This window comes from Anas platyrhynchos, chromosome 4 (assembly GCF_047663525.1).
Source record: "Anas platyrhynchos isolate ZD024472 breed Pekin duck chromosome 4, IASCAAS_PekinDuck_T2T, whole genome shotgun sequence".
NCBI classification, from domain to species: domain Eukaryota; kingdom Metazoa; phylum Chordata; class Aves; order Anseriformes; family Anatidae; genus Anas; species Anas platyrhynchos.
In genome coordinates, this window is record NC_092590.1 from 48,303,884 (window position 1) to 48,325,344 (window position 21,461).

The window sequence follows — 21,461 nt, forward strand, 5'->3', positions numbered from 1 at the left end:
TCTTTGTTGGTATGTAGGTACAGCCAGACACACACACAGATAGGCACATAGAGACAGGACGTCATGGCTTCTGACCCCAAAGCAGGACTTGTAGCTAACCCTCAAGGATGGTATTTATCCATGCGGCCTTTACCTGAGTGAGTGCTTCTCTTTGGGACCTCTTGTGTAGTGCTGCAGGGAGACTCATTCCTGCAGGACACAGCCTATAAACTGCCTTGCTGCAGGGGGGGTTTCTTCCAGACGATCATTGTCTGGGGTGTTTTGTGCTTTTTAAGTTAAAAAATAATAATAATAATAATATTTTTTTCCCACTGTAAACTCAGTGTAAACCATGGGTCTGTGCAGTTTTTGCTTTACTTGCTAGCTTTTTCCAGCAATGTCAATTTTAAACATTTTGCACCATTGTTGCTCACTGCCATCAGGCTGACTGACACAGCTTTTACTTAATCATTTTGGCTTCAGGTGAGATGTGGGGAAAGAAAAAAAAAAAACAGCAACAAAACAAACTGAACTGTTCTGATCACCCTGTTCTTTTTCCCCTTCTTTAGGAATAAAATGTCATAGTTAACTTTGCTTTTTTTCCTTCTTCTTCACTTCCCTATCTCTGCTGTTCTAGTGGATATATGGTCTGTGGGATGCATTATGGGAGAAATGGTTCGCCACAAAATCCTCTTTCCAGGAAGGGACTGTATCCTTGTGCCATTTGCTACAGCTTCACCTATTATTTGTTCCTCTCTTCCACCCCTTCCCCTTTTCCTTGTAATGAATATACCAGGACTGTAAAGATAGAAGCAAGAAATTGAGTCCCAGAGGTACGAGTAAACAGAAACAGCGCACTACTGATACGGACAAAATTGAAAATGAAAAACAGATGCACAGAATTATTTCACACAAATCAGTTACCTTGTTTTAAAACCCACAGTCATTCCACTTCACGTAGTTCTGATGTGATACTAATATACAGTATAGAATACAAGCATTATGATAGCACACTAACAGTTTTACTTACTACTCTTCAAAGGAAAAATATGATACCAAAAAAAAAAAAAAAATCCTAATTTGGCCCATCTGGTTCCTGTAAACCTGTTTTTCTGCGTTAATGTTTTGGAATTAGCGACTTCATAACATTTGTGGTGACATCATAATCTTTTGCTTGCTAATGCATCATGGATTTGGATTCATCTCAGTGCTGTATGGGCTCAGAACTGAGTCAATACAACCTTTTTCTTTAAAACAAAGAATTTGACTCACAGTATAAAGCAACCGTATATCTGGTGTGGCTTCCAGGTTGAATGGAAATAAGACATTCTTAATGTAAAAATGGACTTTCCTTTACTTGCATGAGCTCTGTGTCATAAGTTTAACTCTGTTTCCCTTCCATCTTGTTCTTTTCATCTTAGGTGATATTATTTTTACCACTTTTAAGGTGGTGAAAGCAATATTAGAAAATGAAAACAAAGAGGAGGTGTGTACTTAGCCCTCGCTTTATCGCAGGCTAAGCCAGACAATCTGCTGGTGATGGCTGGGGAGTGTAGGGAGTGTGCATTTTGCCTATCAGAATAAAATGTAGCAACGTGACATGGTTTTTCCATGTTCAGAAACAAAAAGATTATTTGCAGCAGGCTGGCAGAAAGACACCGTGAAAATCTGGCATCAGCAGACACTGGCAGTTGGTGTGGAGAAAATCCAGTTTCTATAGACACAGAGTCATGGAACTAATTAATATTTTTTTTCTGGCTCTCGAGTGAACTCTGTAGTGTTTGACAGAGTTAGGTCCCGCCTGTCCTATTTTCAGCTCTGCCGACTTTCCCTGAAAATGGAGCTCGGCCCAGTGGCCAGGTGAAGCTGCAGCTAGGTTTTACCAAAGGATAGATGCAGAACTGGAGGTATAAGACCCCCATGCTGTCTGTAACGTGTGTGGCATTTGGAGTGGGTCCCAGCAGCTACAGTGGAGATAATCTATTGCTCCTTTCCCTGGGCAAACAGCCTGGACAGAGAGCAGGTGAAGGACCTGAGAGCTAGCCCATGAGGATGGGGAGGACTGCAAAGCCCATTCAGCTGTGCCTGTGTCTCTGGCCTCCAGAGTTTCCTGCAGCACATTTCTTGAATTTTACTCAGAATGCCATGATTTCACTGAATGCAAGCTGGAGCTGCCTGTACAGCTCTGAAGAGCCATCTTCAACAGGAGCCCTAGCGAGAGCAACTGTGGTTATTCCATCTGGGCTCCCTTTCATAGTCTTTTGTGAAGTCCCAGAGGTGGTGCAGAAGGAGGTTACAGGGCCATTTATTCAAGATGGCAAAGGCAGGGGGGTGTTTGGTGTCCTTGGAAAATGTGCTTGTATTTTGAAGTATGTGTAAGCACTCAGGCAGGCTGATTAAAAAAAAAAAAAAAAAAATGTTGTGTTTTGCCATTAACTTCAGAACAGCTTTGGGCAGCAGCCTAGTTTGTAGAGATTGGGGCAGGGATAAAAATTCACCACTCCTGGTAATCCATGTCACAAGTACTTGGAGAGAGGGCTTCCCATCACGGGCTGCCCAAATTCAACAATTTTACTTCAAAGACTCAGGTGAAAAGTTGTGAATTTAATTCATTAATGGTCATTTTCAAGTGATCTTAAAACCTCAAGGCAAATAGTTGCTAAAAGTGGAGTTGTACCTGGAGCTGTGCAGATCTCTACATGGCAATGAATCAGTGTGCATTTGTTTGAAGTTTGGAGATATTCCTTGTGGTGGTGGAACATCACCAGCCTTTTTGAATATCTTGCTTTTGGGAAAAATCCTGAACTAATGGAAATTTTCAGCGGTTTGGAATTGAGTGCAAATATTCTGAGATTTTGGGTGGGTTGTTTTTCTGATGCATGCAATACTGAAATGACTCAGAGTCCGTCTGGCTTTATGCTGGACTTCATGAAACACCGGGCTGAGGCTCGCAGAGCATTGCACAGCAGTCTCAAAGCCTTCACTGGGGCTGCTGATGATCACTGCTGTGCATGCCTTGTAACAAACCCCCTGGCCTCCAGCTAACTGCAGTTCAAGAAAAGGGCTCTAATTTGACTTATTTCTAAGTGGCTCAGGGGGACGAGCAAGAAGGCAGAGGTGTTTTTTTTTCTCTTCAGATATTGGATATATTCAGATGTTCATCTTTACTGCTTCCAAGTTGGGTGTTTTCAAAGTCCCTTCCCAAAGCCTGAGGAATCAAGTAGAGGAATACTATCCACTCTGCAGAGGTTTCTGTTCAGCGAGTCACTGAGCAAACTTCCAGTTGTGCGTTGTTGACCACAGCACAGAGCAGTAACGTCCGAAGGCAGCCTCTGACATTGAAAAGGGGTTAATAACAGATGAACAAACAACTGCTTGCTCTATCTTCTCCTGATATTTTGCATGCCATTTAGCTTGTGATGAAAGCAGCAATAATTTGCATCTCTAGGTTTGCTTATTGCTTCCTAACAAGTAGCCTTTTATTTATTTCTCTACTTATTTATTGATTTATTTTGTAGTGATTAAGCTTTTCATATGCTAAGTAAAGCAACAGGGAGCCTTAAACCAGGCATGTAGATTGCCACAGATAGGACATTTGCATTCAAAATCAAATCACCTTTCAACTGTTGCTCAATGTAAAATTGCAGGAGTAAATTTAACCAAGCAGCATGACGCTTTCATTTTTCCCCGCAGCTTCTGGCCCTGAGAGACCAGGCTGTCCCTTTTTATGCTTCCATGCCCTATGGTTTAATCATAGAGCAAGGACAGCAGAGGTAATGTGGTTTCATGGTATTGGTGCTGGGGAAAACACCAGTTCAATGTGACACTGGACAGAAGGAGTTTGATTTTCATCTGGTGTAAATTGTGGTTAGCTTTGTTTTAATCCAGCTGAACTGCTCTTCTCTGTACCAGGTAAACAGTCCCCCGATTTGCTCTGAATTTCAGTACAGAAGGTATGGCTCAGTGCTTTTCTGTCTCAACTGTCCTGTTTAGAAATTGGCATTTCCTACCACGTCGAACAGAAATCTTAGGAGATTCTCAAGACCCCTGTCTCTGATGGACTGATGGCTGCACTGAGATCCCGTGGAAGTGAGCCAGCAGGCTCAAAGCAAGCATAATGGTAGTTGAGTAACCTCAACACATTCTGTTCCCACCCCTGAATAATTGGTGGATGTGTCTTCCTGGGGACCCAGGGTTCCTTTGTGGCTGCTGCCAGCTCAGCTTCTGAAAATACGCACGGATCTCAGTAGCTGAAGGGATAAAGGAAAAGCAATTTGCATATCCTCACTAAACGCAAAGACCAGCATTCATTTACAGTACAAAGCAGTAGAAACCTAGGTAATGAATGCAAATGAAAACTTAAAGAAGACAATTAATTGGTGAATTTTAATTATGACTGTTCTTTTGACACAGTAGCCAGCTGCGGGTCTCATTTGGTTTTCTGCATTTAATTCTCATTGTCTTGCATCCACGCTGGGGTAACGAAAGCTGGTGGAGTCGATTTTTCTCAGACCTGCTGCGCTGCCACGCAAGGCGCGAGCAGGAGCAGGAATGCGTCGCGGAGGGCACGAGGCAGGCGGGCTGCAGGCCCTGCGCTGCGGTGGCAGGATTGGAGAAGTCTTCTCATTTATTTGTTGTTCTGTTTCTGTTTTCTTGTTTACCTTCATTTCATTTTTGTTTTCAGTTGACATGTGGTCAGTAGGGTGCATCATGGGAGAAATGATTAAAGGTGCTGTGTTGTTTCCTGGCACTGATCGTATCCTTCCCAGCAGCCGATTTGGCCTCAGTAGGTACTTGTGACCCTTTTCCCTCCAGCTCCTGCATGCCAGACTAGTCCATTTGTACTGCATCTAACAAGCTGGATTGAAAGTCCCACTGCGAAATCCTTGCAAGCCACAATGTCAATAACCCATTACATCTCTCAGTAAAAGCCTTACCTGCAGAGCGCAGTGAGTATAGCCTACGGAGAGGGAAAACATCCTGCACAGTTGGTCAGAAGTGCTTCCTGCTGATAGCAGCCAGTGACCAGTTGTTTCTAGTTCTGTTGTGTTATAAATGTCTGTTCATTAATTACAGGGTTTCTTGCTTCATAAATGAGTCTTTGTAAGTTCAGGTCATGCCAGTGTAGGCATGAGTGGCCATTTGCCTCAGCATGATATGGGAGACGTCCTTCAATTTAGGAAGAAGGTAGGATGAACTCAGGCCTTGCTTGTCTTAGCTGCACAAGTGTTGTGTTGAGGTAGGGAAGCAGGAAATGGCCTCATGTTGGGGATTTCTTCTGCCTCCCATCACTAAAATTATCCCTTAGATTTGTAGCAGTTGTATGACTCAAAAGGCTAGGAGCTTCATCAGAAACTTTTCTAAAGGACTTCACTCATCCTTTTATCTAAGTCTTGTAGCCATTAAGTGAAATCAGAACATGTTTTGGACATCAAGAAGCGATGGTCTATAGACAAAACATTTTACATCAGTGGCCCAGCGCTCCAAGCAGACTCGGTATGTATAATTTTCCGTAGAGACCATTTGCACTCAGGCCCGAGACAGCCATCACACTTCTTTGATTGGATGCTTTAGGAAAACCTCGATAGGAACTTTGTTATCTATCAATCAGCTGGTCAAAGTGGTTCCTGCTGGGAGCACAAGCACCAGGACTATGCACATCTGAAGCCAGTGACTCGTGCTCCGTGGCCTTCACAGATGAGAACTGACCATGGCCTGCACACCACGTTTCCCTCTGATTAAACCCTGTAGTTCAGTAGGTGACAAAGGAGTTTTCAGGCACTGCTCATTTTTAATGCAACTTTCTCTGAAAGCATGTGTGTTTGTGTGTATGTATGCTTGTGTATGCGTGTAGTGTTACTTACTAATTCAATTTCGCACTTCACTTGTGGCCTCATTCACCCTTTAAAGGGTTCAATATGCTGATTACAACATGAAAAGGTAATATCTAAAGAGCGGAAAATAAATGAAAGTAGGCAATGATATTTTCACAGCCTTGTCCAATATAATACTCTGAGTTTTGCACAAAGTGGCATCGCACTGAAATTAACGCTCCAGCTCCCCAGAGTTTTCAAGTGATGGGAAGCACAGCTCATCTGCATGTGTGAAAGAAAACCTTTAACTTCTAAGTGTTAATGTAACTCATTAGCACTTATTTGTGACGATTTGGCCCAGGCTGTGCTTGTGTTTTCTGTGAATATGGAGTGATAAAGGTAAGGGGGGGGGGCCACTGTAGCTCAGTGCTGGTTTTAGGTTAATAGGCTGAGGTTCTGTAAGATACCGTTTAAAGAAATCCCCAAATAAGTGCAAAAGGAATTGAACGTGTCCCATGTAGTGCTTTAAAAACAGCTTCATTTCACACAGCTGCGTACTTATTAAAAAGAAATCACCCAAAGCCTCTATAATTAAACCATTACATACAGTTTAATACTGCAGTAACCCCACAGAAATCGGCATTAGCAGCTGCCGATGTGTTTGGCATTGTTCTATAATTGAGTTCACGTTCTTCAGTTGTATTTATAATGTGTTGCTAAATTTGCACAGCGCTTTATGCACTGCTCGGCTTTTCTTCTGCGGTTCCATTAGCATTTATTTGCCGGCCCGGGGAGCGATGCTGAGCACCCTGCCCTGAATCAGCCACTTCCTCCTGTGCCCTAACCAGCAGCAGGTTGAGATGGACCACCGTGCTGTCATCTTTCTACAGCCTGCAAAGAAGATAATTGCCATTTCTGTAAAAGTCGTGGTTGTGAGTTATTTTCCTTCAGACGTGTGATGGGGTTGGGCAGCTGTCTAATTCCGTCAGCAAGGAATTATGAGCCCTGGCAGCTTGGGGGCAGCATACTTAGATATGTATTCAAGTGTCGAAGGAGCAAAAATAAATATGAATCTGATTCTTAAAACCACCACAAACAACAAAAAAAATCCCTTCCTCTTCTACATAAAATGTGTGTAAAATGGGTTAGGACTGGCAGAGGATCAAAATGTATCAGCAGCTTGTGTTTTTTCTTCGCACAAGTGCTTTATTTCACAACCACGCTTTGATTTGAAGTGTTTAATGCCCATTTGTGTCCATTTTTATGCATACATAACTGTGAAAAGTGTTTTTGAATCAGGATTGAATATTCATGAGAAACGGCTTGTCAGTCATATAGCTGACTTCAAAATGAACAGTTTGCCATTTTCCAGCAGTTGGGGGGTATAGATCATTTGATACCATTTCTGTTTCCAGACCTAAATGGTCCATTCACCCAACTGAAAAACTTTTATAGCAAAATGCAGCAATCTCAGATGGCTACAGAAAATACACAGGGAGAAAAATAGGAAATGTCTTGGAATAAGCGCAGAACCGAGTGCTCCGCTAAGTTGCAGCTCTTCTCTGCTCCTATAATCCATCTGAATTCACTGAAATGGCTCGGGTGGAGCTGAGAACAGAAGTCAGATGCCATTCTTTTTGTGTAAACTCCTGAGTGAATGCTTTGAAGTGTCAAAAGTCCCATGGGCCTTGACTGATCACTGGAATTCTGATACTTCTCTACCCACTCTGGTGTATGGGCATGATGTAGTCTAATGTGAGCTAAAGCTTTTTATCTTTTTAAATGTTAAACAAAATTTCTTTCCAAGGTTGAGGGGCAGTAGTTCTGCTTACAGAGAAACTGTTATGATGAAGCTTGGATACACTTTTGCCTCAAGCAAGGGCAGAAAGGCAACCTGGTTTGTTGCGCTGGCTCAGGATCAGTTTCAAAAGCTGATTGTGCTGGTGAGCTGACTCTTAACTCCACGAGTTCCACTCAGGGTTGTCTGCTTGTCTTCTCATACCCCACTGCATAAATGACTTGAAGGAGTTAAGTAGTTGCCTTAGTCCTCTCTATTTGGTGAGCTGCGTGTTTGGTGAGGCATGGTTAGACGCATTTATTTCTTCACTTGCTGAATGCATTTTGGACAGGTTAGGAAGGATGTGCCTTTGAATTCTGTATTTGGTATTTGGGAATGCTTACAAGGAAATAAGACATTAAGTGGAGAGAAGTAATATAGTGTGATGAATTCGGAGATGGCCACCCAAGCTATCACTTACGGAGCCTTATCCTGTAACTGCAGTCACGTTACATGTGTCACACAGATTTAGGCAGAAGGTTTTTACACATGGTTTCACGGTTCATTTAGAAGGTATTTAGTAATGCTGATGTTTATACTCCTAGGTTAGGTACTCGATCATCAGCTGTGCACATTACTAGAACATAAGTGCATGACATGATACAGAAACTTTGTTATGGCCCAGAGTAGTCAGAGCAGATACTGCAAGGGTGATGCCAAGTCCCCAAGGGAAATGGTGATACTTACCAAGGGCAAGATTGCACTCCTACTCTGCAGTATCTATACTCTCCACTAAGCATTGATTTACTTTTTGTTACATAAGCTAACATTCTCTGCAATGCAATGAAGTGTCAGCTAAAAAAAAAAGTAGTCAAAAATTGTAATCAAGGTGTCAACATGTATATCCATCCACAGGGTTAATGACAGCTGCACAGCCAACATCGCTACCAAATAATCAGTGGTGGTTTTTTGAAGTCGTTTTACTTGTGCGCTACATGCAATTTTTATTTTCATATGCTCTATTGTAGTACATAAATAGTGATTACTCCTCTTTTAAGTTGCAAAATGTTTTCTTTTATGGTCTATTTTTCACAAATACCCCATTCTTCTCAAAGCATTCACCTTGTCACAGAAAATACCCCATATTTTTTGTCTTGTCAAATGTTACCACTTTGTATTTCTTCTGTGTTTACTGTAAATTGTGTTGACATCTGTTTGTAAATTACAGGGCTGTGGGGAAAAATAGATGTCTGGCACTGATGTATCCCACAGTGAAGTTGCTTGGTTGATTTTCTTGAGTTAGGGGACTGAGAGAGAATTCCAATTTCAAAGGTAAAAGTGGATTGAGCTATCAGCTTTGCATTTGTTGGTACAGTTTGGTGTCAGAGGAAGAAATACAGAGCTGCTCAGGGTAATTATTCTAATTTGACAAGTTGGGTGCACCAAAAACCTGGATCCTAAGCAATGCAGTCAGTTTTCATTGGTGAAACCTGCACATTCAGGGAAAAAAACTTATCAGGCACTTCCATGAGGTTTTTGACATAGTAATAAGATTAATTTACCCTGTCCATCTGTTGTGAAGGAAGAGCCCTGTGACCATGTCATGTTCACAGTCCTTACGTTTAAAAATAAAAGAAATACTGGATGTATTCTCCTCTCCAGCAGAAGCATGTTAAACCAGAAAGAGCAAATCCTGCTCTAGCACAGTAAAACCAGTATAAATCTGCTGCTTGACAAGTGTAGGTGGGTTCCAGACTGTTCAAGTACAGCTCAACCATCCTAGTTCAAACAGTATCTCCTGCAAAGTTGTATTGTTGAACATTGGAAAATCTAATTACTGACTCAAAAAAAAAAAAAAAAAAAAAAAGTGTAATTCATCTAGTCAAAATATTAGAAGGGGAAAAATCATTACTATTTTGAGACTGGCTAGCTTAAACACAAAGACAATCTCTGAATTTTATTTTTCATTCACAAGTTATTTTTTTGTGAAACTGTAGAAATAGTTATCAATTCAGAAAATACACACTTCAGAGCTGTATTCAATCACTTAAATTTTAAGAAACTTCCATTCCTTTGCTGTAATTTTGTGTAGCCATCCCCTGGCCACTGTTTGTGCCACACAGCAGCTAACAAATGCATGTTAGATACTTTCTTCTCTCTCAAGTGCAGGTGCTACCGTGCACAGTTGATGCGTTTTCCTTGATGCTATTTTTGGGGCAAAGGATTGCATGGTGTATAAGGACATGGTGAAGAAGCCCAATTTTATCTGCTTTGATCACTCAGTTACACAAACGCAATCCTTGTGGTTGCTGTGACCAGTGCCTGACCTTGCAGGGCTGCACTCCCATCCCTGTGCTAGCTGAGCTGGGAGTTGCCTTCTTCATGCAGCCTTGCACCCAGTACAAGTGCAAAGCTTTGCACTGCTGCCTTGAAGCAGGCCCTACGTTTGCCCGTGCTCACCTGACAGCTTTCATTCAGTCCGCATGGTACCGCTTCCAGCCGTGGCCTCCAAGTGTGGCTTTCCTGGCACAGCTGCCCCTGCTGCTGTTTTGTATTCCCTGCACTGCTCTGCAACGCGTTTACGCTCTGGTTTAACGTGCCTCAGGAAGACCTGCCCCTGAAATGGTCAAGCCAGTGCACAGGCAAGTGTGCCACTGGAGTACAAATCAAAAATGCCAAACGTGACTTTGTATTGATTTTTTATTTTTTTTTAATGAAGTACTTGGGCTGCTCTTCAAGCAGACAGAGACTTGTCATTTTTTTTGTTGTTGCATTTCTTTCATTTTCTGTTTAGGGCAAGATAGTTTTCACTGATAACACAAGATACATACAACTTTTAGAACGGGTGAGGGGGATTGCTCTACATGAATATTTCTAGTTTAATAAATTCAATTTTTTTGGAAAGTTTTCACAGACCACTGCTGTTTTTAACAACTCTTTTGAGTTGGAATTAAAATAATTCAAAACACTGTTAGGGCCTTTTTAAAGCACATTTAAATTCCTTTCATCCCTTTACATGCTTTTGATTAGAAGGGCTTCAATTTTATAATGTATTTCATTTTTTTCAAATAAGACATTTCAGGCAAACCCAAACTTAGTAAGAAACTTCAAGCAAATCCCTTTGATGGGTTTTCAAAGTATGTAAGAATCCTAAATCTCTGGTTCTTTAGGCTGGAACGCTTCTTTGAAAATCTGAAATAGCTTCTGCACCAAAAATCTGCTTTTTGCCTCCTCATGTTTATCTCCTGTTACCTCCATCCCATGGACCTGGTTTGTCTCTTAGATTGTGAGGAATTGTGTCTAGTATGTGGGAAACTCCTTCACAGTTAAGACAGTCATGACAACAGTTAATGTACATGAAGAATAAAAACCCAGTTCCTGTGCTGAAATGCTTTAGATGTTTGTCTCTTAAAAGCTTATTTCCAGTATGTTCTTACAAAGCACCCTGCCCACATTTCTTAGCGTAAATGTACCCATGTCTGCATGTTCTATTCCCTTTTTTCATGTTATCCTCAGGTTCTCAGCACCATGAATAAGAGCAATGTAGAGGTGGTACTGACCTTCCAGTTAGTCACTTCACTTTTTTTTTGTTGGTGTGGTTGTTCTGAACGTGGCTGGAAGAGCTTCAAATCATTTATCAGCTCTGTAATTGTTGTCTTGAGAAAACAAAAATGGAGGAAAAAAAAAAAAAGAAAAAGCTCAGTACAAATTGCCTGTAATAAGATTTGTTTCTAAGCGTGAAAGCGTGTTAGTTATTAGTCAGTCAGAGTTTAGCAAGATAGCCATGGCAGTGGCATTAAAGAGAAAGCTCTGTCTATACCCAAGGCATCGTTCATCTACAGACAGCGAGTCCCGGTACATTCTTATGGCATTTACCAAATCGCTTTTGGGGGGCTTCAGATGGGTGGGCTTAGTACAATTATCACTAATGAAGTTATCCGGGAGAGTAATAGTGGCATAAAGCAGGTGAGTAGAGGGTGACTTGTGTCCCAGGCAGAGCTCTTTTTCTATGGTTTGTGTCAGCTTGGCCTTGCTCTGCACTGAGAGCACAGAGGCTGTGCGATTATATCGCTGTGCCCTGCTGTGTCCACACAGCTGGAGCCACACGCAGGCGTGCAGGAGAAGGGGAGCAAGCTGCTGGTGACAATCTCAAGATAGCAGGCTGTGTATTTCCCCATGCTTGTTGGTTTGGGATTTGCACAACACCTTCACTTAACATAGACATGGGAGAGAGTCATGCCCTTTGCAGGCAGTAGGACTTGGAGGCATAATGATGCGGAAGGGTAGCGGCCGCAAAGGTTTGATGAAGGGAGTGGACACCTCTGAGGATTCCCAGGGAGTGACTGCATAGAAAGGCCAGGAGACTGGGGTTTGTGTTTTGTTTTCCTTAATTACTTATGTTCAGATATTGATCAGTGGAATAAAGTTATCGAGCAGCTGGGAACGCCCTGTCCAGAATTCATGAAGAAGCTGCAGCCGACGGTACGGAACTACGTTGAGAACAGACCCAAGTATGCTGGCCTCACCTTCCCCAAACTTTTTCCAGACTCTCTCTTCCCAGCTGACTCAGAACACAACAAACTCAAAGGTATGTATGATAAAGGACCGCAATTAACGTGTGAGCAGCCACAGTGCAAGGAAGGATTTTCCCAATTTTTCTTCTCTCTAGTTGTATTCCTTCTTAATGCATTTAGTTGCGGAAGCAAATGAATTTTTATGTTGAGCTTAGAGGCAGCTTTTGGAAGTGATTTTTGGAGAACCTGGTACTTGGGCAGCCAAGGAAGTCTCCATTGTCACTGATTAATGTGTCAATCATAACCACACGGTGTTTGTTCTTTATGGTACTTCTGTATCGTGAGGAACTGTGGTATTCATTTATTCTCTTGCTAAAGCTTGTAACACAAAGGAAAAGGAGAGCTTTCATCACACCTCAACTCTTACACACTTCTCTTTTCAACTAGAAAGGCCAGGTGCCTGCCTCGTAGCTCTGCCTTATCTTGACGACAGAAAGGTATCAGCAACATCAGCCAAAATGGTCTTGATATAGCTGAGGTTTAATATGTGTTGTAGGTGGATTTCTTATTTTGAAAAATGCTGTAGTTCAGTTTTGACATGTAAAGCTGAGCAGTAACTTAATTCTGGTGTGACTAGATACACTGCTCTAGAATATATACACTGATATGTTTTGTAATAGCCTTAATCATATTTTGAAGCCATGGTTTACTTCAAGATAACTTCTATCTCCAACCGGAAAGACTGATTAATGTGTGTTTAGGATAGAAAGGATTTCTTACTGCAGCTATATTACACCTACCAGCTTGTGCTGTGTATCTGTTTTGCACCTCTTGAGTACTTTGGGTTGCTTACTCCAGTGACCTGTAATGATCTTCAATTGCTTGCAGCTGAGATGCCATTCCATTTCCTAGAGTACTCTTCCTGTTAGCAGCTGTTTGGTAGCAGGGCTGCTGTCGCAGCTCAAGGAGCCAAGTGAACGTCTGAGTGAATGCTTTGGGATGCACAGAATTCCATCCTCCTGCTCCAGTAAATTTGAACAAATAAATTTTCATGGATTTGGAACTGATGAACAGCAACCACAAAGTGCAATATTACCTTTTGGATACAGGAAGCACATGCCTTTAAGCAAACGGAGCAGTCCTTTTAAGGATATACTGTCAGAACAAGGAACAGTGCCTTACAAGAGTTTTGCTGGTGCATCACTGTGTCATCCCACCTCCTGCTTAAGTAGTTCAGTAAGAAATGTTAACAGTTTCATTTGATAGCAGGATTGTGTGAGATGGGAAACCCAATAACATTTTGCACTTGATACCTGTTTTAAATTCTTCTTTATTTCAAGTTCTCTGTTGTGTGATACATAGTAAACTATTTTGAGCACTGCAGTAGTAGCAATAGCAAAGAAAGTAAGTTGCTGATTTTTTTTTTTAAACAAGGGGTTTGCTGATGTCTATTAAAATCTCCAATGCTGGCCTGAAGTTGGCACCTTTCTAATGAATGCAGCCTAATGGTGGTTACTGAAGAGCTCTTGCTCTAGCAAGGCAGGGGGCAGAAGTAGGTGTAAGCCATCTCTAGAAGCAATCTCATCATTCCATAGTCCAATTCACCTTTCTCTGGTGGCATTGATTTCTTGTACTAATAACCATTTTTGTCTGATTTCATTGTTCTAGCCAGCCAAGCCAGGGACCTTCTATCAAAGATGCTAGTCATTGATCCGGCTAAGCGAATATCAGTAGATGAAGCCTTACAGCATCCATACATTAATGTCTGGTATGACCCAGCAGAAGTGGAGGCGGTAAGTCAGATGTGATTCCTTATTTCAGACTGAAAAATGTAGATGTGATTCATGTTTTCCTCCTGCTTTATAGCAGCTTGGTAACAAACATGCTATAAGAAACGATGTTGTGACTGTGGTGGTCTCTGGATTCATGTGAAATTGCATCTGTTGGGACACAATGCATCTGTTTGATAATTAACTGACAATAGATAGAAACATAAAAAAGGTTTTAAGTGCATGAAGCTGTTTTCTGCTCTCTTCTAGTCAAGATGGGAAGAGTATTTTGAAGCAGTAGCTCACCTGTTTTTCTAGCTATATAACAGTCTGGCAAAGAAAAACAAAAGTTATCTTTCCTTATAAACCTGACCATGTGGAAGACAGTAAGCATCACTTATATTTATTTTCAAGGAAGTATGTGCAGAAGAGGAGAATCAAACAAAACAATACAAAATCTTGAAATCTTAGTGGAATACATATTAAACTGCGGCAGAGGCTCATGTGATTTCCTGGGCCACAGTTCAGTGTTTGGTACCATATATACTGAGGGCAAAGAAGTTGAAATTGAATTTTTCTTTCAATCTTGTCATAATTCATTCACCTCCCTGCATGCCTTGATCAGGTTGCTGTTAACAGGAATCAGTGCAATCTGTAGGCACTTCAGTTGCGTGGTATGAATAGGTATAAATTCAGAGATGGTCCCTAATAGTGTGTGGAAACAGCCCAATCTTGCAGCAGGTTTGGAAATGCTGCTTATCACAACAGGCAGGTAAGACCCTGATCCCTGCAAATTTCGGTCATTGGTGTTCAGAGACGTGTTCCAATTCAGCATATGTTCTTAAAAGAACAGTGACCTTGAAGGAAGAGTAAATGGAAAACACAAGAAAAACACCAAATTTCCGTTGTGTAAGCTTTTTGCAGAGTGTGTTACTTAGGGATGTGTTAGAGGGGATAGCTCTGCTATCTAGAAAGCCTTTCGATTTTGTGCACTTGATTTTTATTTTTTTTTGAAAAGTTCAGTCACTGTGAGGTTCTAGCATATGATATGCTGATATATATTACACTCCAACTCCAACATGCCTGTTCCAGTTTAATATCCGTCTTGCAGGCCTCATTCTATTAACAGGTAATTAAGTTGTATTTCCATGCATTATTTCTGTATTAAAGAACTACTGTGATGCGAAAAGAACTCAGATAAGTCTTTTACTTACAGGCACTGTGCTGTCATACCTTCTGATCTTGCCTTTATTCAAACCATTTAGCCCCATTTTTTTTTTCTTATTATCCACGGATAGTTTCAAGATCTACGTTCATTATTGGAATTAGTTGACAAATAGTTTATGCTAACATTAATCACTCTGAAGTGAGTCTGCTATTGTAAGATTTCTGTTCTCAGTCTGTACAAAGCTGTGTGGCATGGCTTGTGTTCCCTGACTGGAAGACTTACCACCAGAGGAACAGTATCTGTGCATGAATAGACATTGTGGTGCTTTCTCTTGCAAACTTTGAAAATAATAAAGCCATGTGTGGAGCACAGTAGTCATTCTTTTCCGAAAATATGCTTTGCTGAATTTGCTCAACTCTTCTCTGTCTCTTAAAGGTATTCTCATATTTAAATTATCAGGAAATTGGACTATTTTGACCCTTTGTTTCCATTACCTGATAAACCAGTTAATGCATTTTGCATATTCTCTCAGTATTCTGTTCTACACTTGTTTTCCATTCTTTTTGCTTATTTCACGTTGAAATTCAGGCATGCTGTTTTAAATATGTTGGCCATTTCTGAAGTATTTGTCGCATTATCTTTAAACCAAGATGATCTTTGCTAAAAACATTTACATCATTTACAACATGCTGGGCGTTTGTTTCACTAGACAAATTGCAGTTAGTCAGGATCAAGATCTTTCTTTTGTCCAGCCTGTTTAGTGGATTTTCGTGGAAGTAATCATGACTCTTACTAGGCAGTAATTGCTTGCACTTAAAACAAAACAAACAAACAAAAAAAAAACCCCATACTGTCCTAGTGCTGATGATTTTGTTTGTTTGGCGTGTGTTTGTTTTGTTTTTTACAATTAAGTGAGTCTTCTCTTAAGTCAGTGCCTGCCTTCTGTAACTAGTCTTATCCAAGGTGTACAGATTTATTTTTCCTGTCTGAAAACAAAGCTTTAGAGATGGAGATTTTAGAAAAGTCTGGTTCTGACTCAAGAAAAGCTCCACATTTTGAGTCTCTGTTGCCTGAGTTGAGTTCGATTCTCTGTTGCCCAAGTTGAGTTGCATCACTCTGGTGTGATGAAGAGGTGAAGTGGATCAGATCTCCTCTCAGGCCAGAGGGATCAGAAGCTTAATAGGTACTACAGTAATCTCAGTCTTCTCTTCCTTTACACAAGGAAATACATTGTATTTGGGGATATACCTGCCTATTACATTACAAATAATGACTTCATTGTTTGAGAAGGGAAAAGAAGAGCTGTAAGCCAGATTTTACAATGCATCATCCCATGTTGGAGAGGCACCAGGTACACACTGTGGCTTTTGCTTTGCTTTCTCCTAGGTGGGCCCTGCCTCCAGAGAAGAACTGCAGAGATTTGCATCCATTTAATGGGCTAGGTGCCAGAGGGTAAAATAGGGCCTTAGCTGTTTCCTGCAAAGAGGACAGGCAAGGAAACAATTGACTGGAGGGAGGACAGGGAGAGAGAATGGAGTAGCCAAGAAGAATATTTTGCCATTTGCTTAGGGAAAGTTTGCAGAGGAGCATCTGCTACCTAAACGAGTTTTCCTTCATTGTTCACAGCATCAAGCAACCCTGTTCTTTCACAGATTGCCATGTAAGCGCAGGCCCTGGAAACTAAGAGCAGAGCACCAGTCAAGTGAGCAGTGGAGATGCTTTTGTTCACTTGGTTGTGCAGAACCTCTCACAGTACTGCACTGTGTTGCATATGCTTGTGTTTACTGCACTTTTGTAGCACTTGATAAGCCCTTCTCCATAGGGTGAGGGCTTTCATCACACGACTGAAGGTCTGGTCTTCATCAAAAGCAGCTAGTTATCTGCTGTGCAAGGTTCATTTGCTTCAGAGGCCTGGCAGAAGAGGTATCAGAAAGCATTTTGTGTGATGGGTATTTTGAAGTGGGCTATTGCAGTGTCATGAAGTGTCAGTGTATGTCGGAGTAGACTGCAAAGAGCACTGAAGAGGGTTAAGAGCATTTGGTGTCCAGGTTTCACCTGGAGGTAATGACCCTCTACATCTGCCCAGGTTTATGGCATTTTGAGTGTGTGAGGACCAGATAAAATAGCCCTGTCCAGTTAAAAAGCGGACTACTGAGAGAGTTACAATCCCTTTTTACACATCTATTAAAAGTTTATGGTCCTTCACAGGCTGTCTGGGGGCAATAAAACTATTATGTCTCATTCTAATGGGCAAAGACTCTAACAGAAATAAGAAGTGGTAGGAAAGCAATACCCTTTTTCCTCCTGACATGTAACAGCATCATACTTTTCTGGTCTGCCTTAAATATCATGTTGTGATTCCCTGATAAGAAGAGGAAGAAACTGTGGTACTTGCTTTTCAATAACAGCATGAGGCTACACAAACAGTGCTGTGACTCCACAGACTTGTTCAAAGAACAAACCATATCCAAAGACCCCAACAGCTCCGAAACAATTGCGTTCATGGTTAGAAACAGGCATTGCACAGCTATTAAACTTACCTTCTGAGTGGATAAACAGACTTGGAGGAAATTCTCATGTCCATCCTACTAAGCTTGATAGCCAGCTTCTTTTCAGCCCACCCAGCTTGCCACAGAAACTTTGACAAGAAATCACAGCAATAGGTTCTCCCAAGAGTACATCATTGCTCTAAATTTCATTTGAATAGTGTTACTCACTTAGAAGATGATTTCTGACTTACAATTAAAATGTGTCTTAAAATAGTACAAAAACATATCTCTACAGGTAATGTATGTTTATGATTGTGTCAATTCCTTAGATTTTTGGAACTGTTGAAATCTGTTACCAATCTAGATGTACATAACAATATTTGGACTATTAGCATGAATAAATGAGATATATGATATCTTTTCTCCCTTCGAGTGCTCTATTTTTTTTTTCTTTTTCTTAGGAAAGACATTTCTAACATTCCCCACCTACAAACACAGACTACTTACTGTGTTTATTGTACCTAATCTGAATAGCTCCCTGATGTCTTATTAAATTCTGCTTTCTTGTCTGAAAATGTTGTGCTTGAGACTTGTCATTTATGCAGCTACCTTTTTTGAAGTTGCTATGCATTCTTACACTGCACTGAGACTATCTGCAAGTCCCAGATCTGATACTTTGGTTTCCATATCTCCCCTAATGTTTATACAGTGGTGTCTGTACACGTCACTGTTTTTATCCCAAAATGTTTACACAGTATGTCAGTAGAATTAATTCCTAGGCATGTGCTTCAGAATAGCTTCAGCGTTGCCAACTGGGCAGCTCTGAAAGTGAACTTGAGAACAGTTGTGCTGCTTGTTCTCTGTGAAGGTGTTGGCTTGAGCAGCTTGGTCTCCAGTCCGATTCTTTCCTTACCACTGGCATTAGAGATGATTTAGAAGGGGGAAGAGAGCTGCTTATCAGTACCAAATCACATTCTTAGGTAATAGAATTGCTTAGGACTTAATCTTTCAAACTTTTCGCCTATAAATGATGGAGGAATCACTTCATTTTGCAATCTCTTGAATATCAGCATGATTTCATCTTGGTTCTTACTTGGGAACAATATCACTCCATTCCACGGATCACATCTGGTATTAAATAATCTGTTGCAGATTATTATCTGTTGCTTTCCATTAGCTGATACCAAAATTCAACTTAGATTTAACTGCATCTGTAGTTATCTGACGTATCCATTAGAAGTGAGATTTCTTAGAAAACTGTGAGAACGGATGTTAAGTGTCCTTTTTAAGCATTTCTGTACGTTGGTAAGAGTTTTATAACAGTGGTGTATTTTATGGATTTGCTTTTCACTGTAACGCACACCGCTTTCTTTCTTCACTGGTCCTATTTTCATAGGACTTGGTTACACTGGGATATGTCTGCATCTAGAACCACCCCTGAGGGAGGGTCTGAGTTGTGAAATATCATTCATTTTTCTCTGTACGCCGAGCTGCTGCATCTTACCCTTTATTACTGTGGTGTCATTTCCTACAGTGGTTATGAGAAGAGCGTGGTTGGTGGATCTCAGCCCAAGGTCCTCTCCATCCAAAAAAGAAACTGCCGTTTTATTGTTCAGCATTTGTCTGTAAACAATCTATGTCCAGCTGTTAAAATACCTGTTCAAAAGTAGTTTCAGGTGCCATAGGTAGTCCAAAAAAAAAAAAAAAAAGACCAAAACAAATCACCTCTTACTTACCTGTGAGCTCTGTGACCTTAGCAAAAAACACTTAAAAGGTTTTTCTTCAGTGTCACCTTTACTACATGCGATGTTTCAGTGCAAAATCAAGGCTCGTCAGGCTGTGCAGCTTTTCTGGTATTCTCTTCTCTTGTTTAGCCCTGTATTTATTCAGATGTATCTGAACTCTTTGGTGATCTGCCACTAGGTCTTTTAGCAATCAGTTGCAGGGTTTGGGTTTTTGCTCAGAGGTCTGTGCTGCACATCTGCTGTCTCACAAAAGAAATTTGCAGCTTTGCTTTGTACATGGGTACAGATATTTTCTCTAGTCAGCAACATCTATCCATTTATAGCTGATTAATTATGGAAGCTGAACAGAGCTACTGCGGCAGTCTTTGCTATTGTCAGTGGGAACTAGTGGTTTTAGAAGAAAGAGATCTTTATTCCTTTCTTCCTTTTTTTTTTTTTTTTTTTCCTTTCCTTTTCCAAACCAAATTAAAGCATTTTCCAGCTTGCTGGAACATATCTGCAAGCTGTTCTCTTGTCTGCATGTAGCCATGTAACCTCAACTCCTGCTGCATGGCACCCTTATAGTGCAGCTGACCACTGTTTCCTTGATGCAAACTACAGGCTGAGTGAGATTTCCAAGAGGCTCTGCAGGCTCCAAGCAGCGCAGGCAGAGGCATCTCTTCTGCTGCCTCCCTAGCTGAGCCCAGAGCCAGCCAGCTGTGGGCTCCCCAGGCAGTACTGGGTGAAATGCAGAGCCCTTGATGTTTTTCTCTCTAGCCAAAGAGACTTCAAGCCTCTTCTGACAGCACCCTGGTGTACTTGTTTGCACTGCAAAAATAAATATATAAATGTTATCAGCAATACAACTGAAGGTGTAGCAAAGCACGAAAGAATGCTTATATTCACCTTTTATGGGGACCTAAGCCATATAACCAATTGTTTAACCTCACACCTTTCATTTTTACAGCCTCTGGTGCCTCTGCTCTTTATATATGGCCAGCTCTGTCGTTGCCTTGTCCTCTGCTCCAGACCCTGCGAGGCCAGGAACAGATGCAGAAGCAAGCTTTCTTCCTGCCAAGCTTTCTAAAAATAGCTCATCCTATGGTCTGCACTGTGCTGACACCAGCTCCGCAGAGGCAGGGGTATCAGGGGAGCTGCTTTATTCATGTGGGAGCTGCTTTATTCACATGGGAGCTCAGGCCCATTGCCTTCACTTCCTAGCAGTCATACGCAAACCAGTCCATGTTGCTTTAGTGAAGTAAGAATTCATCAGCCTCAATATATGTCTTGCTTTTTCACCCTGGTAAGAAGCTTTTCCTCCTGGATGTTAGAAAGGTGTTCAGTGAGTCCAGTTATCTCCTGTTTGTGTGACCACTTGCAGAATGTTGCCTTTTTTCCTTTTTTTTATAATTTAGAAAAAGACCCATATGTGTGTTTCCTGATTTTTTTTTTTGTTGTTACATTCAGTGAAAGTTAAACACTCTGCAAAAATACTTGAGAAACTGGTATAATTTAGAACATGAGAACCACTGAAACAGCAAGCAATTAATATGTACAAGAAAAATACCATTCCTTCCTTCCTTTTTGCATCCCCATACAGACCGTATTCTTTGTTATTGTTGCAAATTCAATTGCCTAAAAATCAATTTGATTTGAGGAGAAAACAGTTTAAAAAAAAAAAGCTAGATGCTGCCACCCACAGGCCTGGTCTTTACTCTGCTTTGTTTTAATGCTAGCCTGATAATACTTTTTCTGAAATATGTACCAACTAGCATGTAATTCTCAGTTGGGAGGATGTATTAGGGTATCTACAGTACTGCAACTGTATGCATATAGAAAATGAACTGTGATGAGTTCGGTCATTTTGTCAGCCATTTGAGTTAGGCAGGAAAGTCATTTTTAGGCTAACCTTTACACCAAGTAAAGCCTGAAGTCAGGTGCTAGTGGAGGATCCAGGTATGACAGCTGCTCTGTCATCTTCACTGCTGTGACAGTGTCTGCGTCACAAACATCACCTCTTCCCTCTAATTTTAGAAGCTGGTTAAAAAGAAAATTTAAAAAAAAAAATAGGAAAAATTAAGCAGTCAGCCTGAAGGGGATTATTTAGGTTGATGGTAATGCATTAAGCTCAGTGGTTCTTGTTAACATTAATGAGGATTGCAGGAAAACTTCATTCCTCAAGCTCCTGTGGTATTCTCAGCTCAGTGCTGTGCCTCAGAATCAATGAA

At 41.1% G+C, this 21,461-nt stretch overlaps 1 protein-coding gene and 1 long non-coding RNA gene across 13 annotated transcripts in view; one reads left to right on the forward strand and one right to left on the reverse strand.

Moving 5' to 3' along the window:
* Positions 1–21,461, forward strand: part of MAPK10 (mitogen-activated protein kinase 10) — a 143,915-nt gene that overhangs the window by 112,146 nt on the left and 10,308 nt on the right. For 11 of the 12 annotated variants that reach the window (XM_038178181.2, XM_038178177.2, XM_038178179.2 and 8 more), the window contains 3 exons: positions 617–688; positions 11,975–12,157; positions 13,752–13,876. In XM_038178181.2, coding sequence (XP_038034109.1) covers positions 617–688; positions 11,975–12,157; positions 13,752–13,876 — 380 coding nt within the window. Of the gene's footprint in view, positions 1–616; positions 689–4,663; positions 4,736–11,974; positions 12,158–13,751; positions 13,877–21,461 lie in introns of all 12 variants that reach the window. The other variant, XM_038178188.2, reaches the window with a different exon arrangement.
* The window catches only part of LOC113841886 (uncharacterized), a 35,281-nt gene continuing 30,726 nt past the window's right edge, over positions 16,907–21,461 (reverse strand). Inside the window, exon 8 of the long non-coding RNA XR_011809158.1 lies at positions 16,907–21,270. This is a non-coding gene — a long non-coding RNA (uncharacterized lncRNA). The remainder of the gene's footprint in view (positions 21,271–21,461) is intronic.